At 40.0% G+C, this 7598-nt stretch overlaps 1 protein-coding gene across 6 annotated transcripts in view; it reads left to right on the top strand.

The window, feature by feature from the left end:
• LOC113214240 (nephrin) overlaps positions 1-7169 on the top strand; it is a 152110-nt gene extending 144941 nt beyond the window's left edge. The window contains exons 5-17 of one of the 6 annotated variants that reach the window (XM_052266738.1): positions 91-381; positions 499-635; positions 738-891; positions 980-1116; positions 1278-1443; positions 1535-1819; positions 1907-2188; positions 2299-2474; positions 2563-2983; positions 3456-3614; positions 4088-4245; positions 4596-4827; positions 4905-7169. In XM_052266738.1, the coding sequence (XP_052122698.1) occupies positions 91-381; positions 499-635; positions 738-891; positions 980-1116; positions 1278-1443; positions 1535-1819; positions 1907-2188; positions 2299-2474; positions 2563-2983; positions 3456-3614; positions 4088-4245; positions 4596-4827; positions 4905-5161 (2855 nt within the window). In that variant the 3' untranslated portion in view covers positions 5162-7169. Of the gene's footprint in view, positions 1-90; positions 382-498; positions 636-737; positions 892-979; positions 1117-1277; positions 1444-1534; positions 1820-1906; positions 2189-2298; positions 2475-2562; positions 2984-3252; positions 3406-3455; positions 3615-4084; positions 4246-4595; positions 4828-4904 lie in introns of all 6 variants that reach the window. The other 5 variants (XM_052266742.1, XM_052266737.1, XM_052266741.1 and 2 more) reach the window with 5 other exon arrangements.
• The last annotated feature ends 429 nt before the right edge of the window (positions 7170-7598 follow it).

The following is a 7598-nucleotide window of genomic DNA, read 5'->3' as shown; positions in this document are numbered from 1 at the left end:
ACTGACTGGGACAACTGACTATGAGGGGTGGAATAAATGTGTTTGAAATGCAAAAAGAAACGTTTTGCATATCGTTGTTGATTTTTGCAGTCCCTCCCACGCACGTGGTGATCAACGGGTCGGCGGAGGCGCGCGTCGGCGACGTGGTGCCGCTCACCTGCACCACGGACAACTCGAACCCGCCCGCCGAGATCCGGTGGACGGTGGGCGGCAAGCAGGTGCACAACGCGACTTCGAGGAGTGTGCAGGCCAAGGCGGGCGGCTGGATCACCACCTCGGACCTCGTCACCGTCATCCCGCCCGGGCCGCGCTCCGTGATCGTGGTCTGCCACGGCCTCAACATGGACACGGCCGTGGGCACGCACACCATCGAGGTTCAATGTACGTACGCCGAGCATTATGCGCGCATGCTTTTATTTTCCAATATTTGTAATTTAAAAAAAAAACAAAAACATTTTCATTCCTTGTCATAATTTTAAAATTTTTGTATTTTTGCAGATCCCCCCACTTCTCTCATGATTCACGGGTACAAGCCTGGCGCAAGCATCGCGGGCGGCACCCGCCAGAGGATAACGTGCGTGTCGACGGGCGGCAACCCCCCGGCCACCCTAACCTGGTTCAAAAACGACAAGAAGGTAACGCAGAGATTTGTCATTGTCATCGTCGTTGGTAGTTTTCTTGCTTTTATTGTCACACCAGAATCGCTTCTACTCTGTTTTTTTCTATGGCTGTTGCAGATAAGCTCAACATCGAAAATCTTGGACAAATCAGTGTCTGCTGAAGTAGATTTTATTGCCAATGCAACTGATAATGAAGCAAGATACAAGTGCGAAGGTGCAAACAAGGCAACAGAGATTCCCCTCACTGAAGAAGTGAAGCTTAGTGTGCTCTGTAAGTTTAGAATAGTGATTTGTTGCAACATTTTTGCCATCGTTCCAGTCATAAATCAAGTATCTAAACTAATATTTCTTTCAACCAGTTCCCCCAGACCGGGTGCAAATTAAGAAAGAGCCAGCCGTTCTGAAACCAGGACAGTCAGCCACACTAACATGCGACTCATCGTCAAGTAACCCGCCCGCCGTTTTAACTTGGTGGAGAGATGGTATTCCAGTTCAGGTAAGTCGATTGCATGTTCGTCCGTACGTTCCCCGTAGGCGATGCTACCAGGGCGGGCCACCGGCCCCACACAGCTGCTTGGCGGGATGGCCTACCCAGCGTGCTGCAGGCGCTACCGAGCCGTGGAAGTTAAATTAATATCTTTCAAATGTCTCTGACAGGGAACAACAAATTCGTCATCCAAAGGATTGCATGGTGGTATGGTTTCAACTGTTAAAGTTACCATTGATGTGAATTCTGATCTGAATGGTATTGTATACACTTGCCAAGCCATGAATGAAGTGCTTCAACGCAGTGTACATGATGCAATTACATTGGACGTGCTATGTAAGTAAACCTTAGATTTAGATACTTTTCTATTTACAATACTATTTAGAGACTGCAACGTTACAGTTTTGTTGCTTGTAATTTTTTACAGACAAACCTATTTTTGATCATGAGCCTGCTGAACCATTCAACGGTGTCGAGGGGCAGCCTCTGCTTGTAGCTTTGCAGGCCCATGGCAACCCCTCTAACATGACCTTTTTATGGAAAAAAGATGGAAAAGCTCTAACTCATTCCTCAGAGAGCCATTCAAGAGTTCTGATTGATGGACCGATGCTCAACATATCCTCATTGACCAAAGATGACACTGGCTTATACACCTGTGAAGCTGCCAATAGTGAAGGAGCCACAAGCATCCAAATAAATATCTCAGTAAATTGTAAGTAGAACATTGGGAAAAGAAATCATTAAAAAGTAAAGAAGTAGCCTAAATTCATAGATACTAAACCTCTCACATTTTTTACAGACCCTGCTAGAATTACTGGTCTTACCACTGAGACACTTGTATCAGTTGGTGAAGAAGCCACTTTAAATTGCACAGCAGATGGGAATCCACTGAAAGCTGACCACATTACATGGAGAAGAGAAGGCTTTGAAATGGCAGCCAAAACTGCAACTGTTTTCAGAAACAACACATCATATTTAACAATTCATAAGGCATCCAAGGAAGATATTGGAGCTTTTTTATGTGTTGTGAACAATGATCTGGGAAATGAAACAAGTGCAAAAGCATTTCTTCTTGTAAAACGTAAGGCTGCATGTCCACACATGAAATTATGTATTATTTTCATCATCTTGATGTTTTTTCTGTAAATCCTGGAATCTTAGCTTCCATATAATTTTAAAAACTTTTTCCAGATAAACCAGACATTGATCTATCTCCAGTGCTTGCAAAGGCAGCTTCTAATGTCGGAGATACTGCTAGACTCACATGTCGGGCAAAGGGTGCCCCTGAAGTAAGATTTAGCTGGTCACGAGATGGTTCTGTAATACCAGCCAATTCCTCACTTAAATACACTCTCAACCAACACAAGGTAGAACTCTTTCATTTTTACTTAACTTTACTTTTTTTGTCACATTTTTCAGTTACTAATTTTTTGTAATTCTTTGTGTCTGTTGCAGGTTGACATTCTTACTTTTGAGTCAGTATTGCAAGTTCTTAAAGTAGAACAGGCTGACTTTGGACAATACCAGTGTAAAGCTCAAAACGAAATTGGGTTTACCACTCACTCTGTAAAACTGGATATCACGTCGAAACCTGATTCACCAACCAACTTGGTTGCTAATGACACTACTCATAACTCTGTTGCTCTATCCTGGACCCCAGGGTTTGATGGGGGTCTCCAAACAACATTCAGAATAAGATACAAACCCTCTGGTTCCACCAATGAAGCATACCAGTATGTAGATGTAGTACCACCCAACGCAACCACTTTTGTAATCAGAAATTTGGATCTTGCCACTGAGTACATTTTCTCAGCAATGGCACAGAATAAACAAGGATCTAGTGAATATGCTGGTCATTTAAAAGCACACACAACAAGTAAGTACAGTAGTTGCAATTGAAATGTAGCTTGATAAATAAAGTTATGAAAAAACATTTTTTTATTGGGCATGGGGCCCTTAAACTCCATAACAAGTAACATTTTATTTAATCAAGAAGTTTGTGTATGAGATTTGATATGTGACGGATGAAACATTTGAATGTTTCCTTATCAGTATTTTAATCATTTATCTAATCTCTGTTGGGGCATCTGCCTTGATTGTTGTAAAACATGAATTTTTAAATTACACTTTGGCCATCTTGCACAGATGAAGCCCCTCCTCCAATACCTGCTGGGAGCAGCATGAGCCAAGGTCCATGGATAGTTGTATCAGTGGCTGTTGGTGGCGTTATGATTGTCCTGTTGAACGTGCTGCTCATAAGCTGCTGCTTAAGAAAGCATGCACGAAAGCGACTTACTGGTGAGTTGTACTTTCTCTCATTACTCAAAAGTGTCTTCACTGTTTTGCAGATGGTGCGGAAATTTTGTCTGAGGAGCTCTTAGGAAGAGCAGACCTTCCTCGTCTTGTCGTAGTGAGTGTAGCCATCACAGGATCGATCCTTCTGTTCCTCAACATATTATTGGTTGGATGCTTTATGTATAGGAAACGTAGGCAAAGACTACGAGAAGGTGTGTCTTCATTTGTTTAAAATGCTTTGCAGCATTTTTTGGGCCCTGCTGGTGATGGTTTCGCTGACCTGCTGTAAATGTGCTACTGGCATCCTTCCGTGCTGTGGAAAGTCTGTTGTGGTTGTGGCTCCTCTTTGCTGTTTTCTTTTCCATGGTACCTTCCCTTACTCAAATTCCTTGGAAATATGATGAATACTCTTCATTCCATTTGCCAGGTGCTGATGGTGTTCGTTCCTTCCTCTAATTTCCTTAACCTGTGAAATTAATGTCACGTGCTTAAAGCAGCTTTTCACTACCATTGTGGGTCTCTTTCTTTCCTGGAACATACTATACGTGCATTCTGTTCCAAATACATAGTGTTAGCTCTTGTGCTTTATTTGGTTGTGTGTTAGCACATACCTAATTTTAATTTTTGATGATCAAGAAGAAAATATTTTTTTTTTCTTAAACAAAATGTTGATTTGTTTCAGCAGCCAGCGAGCAGAGCAGTAGCAAGTCTGCAACAATTGAAATGTATGCTCCGAGTAGCTACAATGAAACTGTGACAGGAGAGACTCTAAGTTCAGTCTCTGAGAAAAGTGAAAGCTACTCAAATGCAGATAGCAATCCTGATTATTTGGTGAGAAAACAGGTGAAGAGGTTTTTCTACTACACTCATTATTAGATGCTGTGTAGTGTGAATTAGTTATGCTGAGCCCTGGCATTAAGTGCACATTTCTATTATATATTAGTACTACTGTAATTATTTTTAAAATGTTTTTTAATTTCATTTCTAATTTTATTTTAAAAACTTCCGTTTTTAAAGAAAGTTTTTTCTATTTTTTGTATGTGTGCAATTTGCTTTGGCTGCCATATCAGCCTCTTTCACCTATTATTTTTAATTTGATTTTGACTTGCAGTGCTTATTGTCTTTTTGCTACTAGTTGTTATGTAGGAATTAAATCATCTTGACATGCTTCTTACTCTTTTTCTTCTTCGTAGGAGGATGGAAGGAAACCTGCAGCCAGTACTTACTTGATTGATCAAATTGATTATCCTTTTGAGTACTGTGGCTTTGAAATGCAGCATCAACACAATCATCAGCTTCCAAGTCATCCTCATCACCATATTGGAAATAACACCCTGAAACCTCCCTTAGCAGATTCTGTTAACTCTGTAAATTCTGGCACGCTCAGAAAACATCAAACTAACTACAACAACCACAATACAGGAGGTGAGCTAAAATTTTGATTGATACTGCTTATATCCCTATGTCAACTTTTTCAAAATATACTTTCCTCTTTCTTCTAGGGGTCCAACCTGGGGGAGATGGTTTTTATGGAATTTCTCCGGATGCAAGGTACATTGCATACCCTCCCCCCGCAGAGTTTTCTCAACCAACTGGGAATGGCACACTGCGAAGAGGGCAGCATCTCACCTCGATGGGAACAGGTCCTGTTGGTGTACCTCCCGATGTGACTGTTCTACATAACCCTCCAATTCCTCCTCCACCACTACTATCAACATTTAGCTATCCAGCAATGGAAACAGAGGGTCATTTAGTGTGACCCAGTGAAAATACTGATGTGAGTGATGAGAACTCTTCTGCTCACATTGTCTTTCAGCTCAGACTGTGATTTCAGTGTCTACCCACTGCCACAAACCAAACTAATAATTATCTGTTACATTGTGTAAGCACAGGACACTTTTGTGCTAGTGTGGCTTTTGAATGTTGATTTTGTGTGTTTGTTGAAGAAATGGTTTGGTTGTTTTAATGGGCTTTTGCCTCCATTTCAGGCAAAAACCTATTGAAAAGCTCATATAAAAAATTGAGGCAGTTTATGTAGACTAGCCTTGAAACAAACAGGGTTTTTTAAAAACATATTGTTTTTTTTTCTTTTTGTATTCTTTCTGCTTGTTTTGGAATACTTGTACAAAGTATTAAAAATTAGATAGGGATTTTCTATTAAGTATTTTTCCATTTGAAGTATTGCTAGAATATTGAAGCAATTGAACCATTGTAATTAAGGGAGTAAAGATGTGTCCTCCCTCATACTGATCTATGCTGACTTGTTAGTCCATCCAAGTATTGTCAATGTAGAAATTCTTGAAAATGAATTCAACCTAAATGTGAGACTTACATTAAAATTATGTTGTTTGTCTGTGTCAGCATGTGATCAATAATGCTTAAATACTGGACTGATGCATACTATACATTTGTGTTATTTGCTCACAAGAAGGCAAAATAATTTTTGTAGATAATAGTTAATTGAGATGTGGTGCTATTCTGTCAAAGTGTACAGTAAATTCATTCAATGTACAGTTACTTTAAGTGTTGTGTACATAGGTGATGTCCATCAAGTGGATTAATGATGCACTTGAAATGAATGAAGTGAAACAAGTAGAGGCATGTTCAAAAGTAACAGTTTTCTTTTAAATGTATTATTTCTCTCATAAAATATCTTGAGTGCGTGAGTGAGCTAGTCTTCAGTGTATACCAAAGCTGTGGGTCAGATGAATGTCAGCAGGCAGTTGCATGTGATTCCTTTGTTGTTGTTTTTTTTCCTTTTTGTTTCATAAAGAGGCAATACTTTATGTTTACTGGTAACTTGCAAAAACCTGAAGCAATAGACCATTTCACCTTTGCTGTCACCTCTTACTAAGAACAGGGGTCTAACCGTTTGCATGAATAATTGATTTGTTAGTTCATATTCAACTTACTCAGTTGCTGTTATTAAGAACTAAAAATTATGCTAATTTCTGTGTTGGGCGGTTATGAGTGCACAGGTGAAATAGTCTCGAAAGACAACTTTATAAAGAATTCATCTGTGAGTGACAAACCAAGATTCAATAATTGGTACAACTTACATCTCACATAAAAGTGTACTATTATTCTAAAATGAAGTAACTTTGAATATCTATCTATCTCTATCTATTTAAACTCAGACTCGTGATCAATCAAGCTCTGCTAAAAAAGATATATATTAATAATTTGCACTATCCTCTCTTCTTCCAACCTAAAACTGAAAGTGATGGTCACCAAAGTATTACAAGGTAGTAAAAATGTTTGTCTATTTGTGATAAAAGAATTTTAAGAAGCCTCACTTATTATTCAACATTTATCAATATTCATGCATTCATGCATTCATTGTAGTAACAGTAAAGCATCAAAATGAAAATGCTTAAAAATTGCAAGAATTATGGGACACTGTAAAGGTTTCAATATTACCATCATTCTCAGACTGCTTTATACTTTCCCAGTTGCATTGCCTCAAAGCATAATTAAGACCTAATTTAAAATGACTGCCAATTATCTTGTATTTTAATTTCTGAACTCTTAATTTGTGATTCTTATTGAAAATGATAATCACAGAATGGATTGTTAAAGAACTCCAGTGAACTCCAGTGTAAAATTTTTGATCTCATCTCAGATGTTCCGTGATGTAAAATATTGGTGTGATGTGCACCCTAGGTAAAGTTAGGATCTTGTTTAAGTTTGTCTCCTGTTATTTTTTACCTCAATTTACATCATTCTGTACTCCAAAGGAGCAAATTAAAATCAAATACTAAAACTGACTTACTTCCTCTTTGATAACCCTCTCTGGTTCCGGCCCTCCCTTCTGGGCTAAAAACAAAGTGCCTGGGCCGCATGCGCCGGGCCCGCCCTCACACCTCCGCCACATACGTCTCGAGGGTTTCTCAAAAATCATTTTTGTGATGGGATAGATAAAATTATGCCACATCTCTCTGACTTGGCTTCTTTTTGTGACAGTGGCGCACATACCAGGTGGCTGATTCACGCCGCGCACTTTCGCAGCTATACTGTACCGCATGCACGAGTGCGGCCGGGTTTGCCTATGCTCGCTGCCCACGGCTCCTTATAGCCCCTTGCGAGTAGGCGACCCGCCCGCACGCGTGCATGCGGTACAGTACAACTACGAAAGTGCGCGGCGTGAATCAGCCACCTGGTAGGTCGTTTTGCTCTGCGGGGCAGCCAGCCAGGTC

The sequence above is a fragment of the Frankliniella occidentalis genome, unplaced genomic scaffold (genome assembly GCF_000697945.3).
Source record: "Frankliniella occidentalis isolate FOCC.00 unplaced genomic scaffold, Focc_3.1 Scaffold42, whole genome shotgun sequence".
Taxonomy (NCBI): domain Eukaryota; kingdom Metazoa; phylum Arthropoda; class Insecta; order Thysanoptera; family Thripidae; genus Frankliniella; species Frankliniella occidentalis.
Note: the sequence above shows the minus strand (reverse complement) of the source record. Positions and strands in the feature narration are given on the sequence as shown.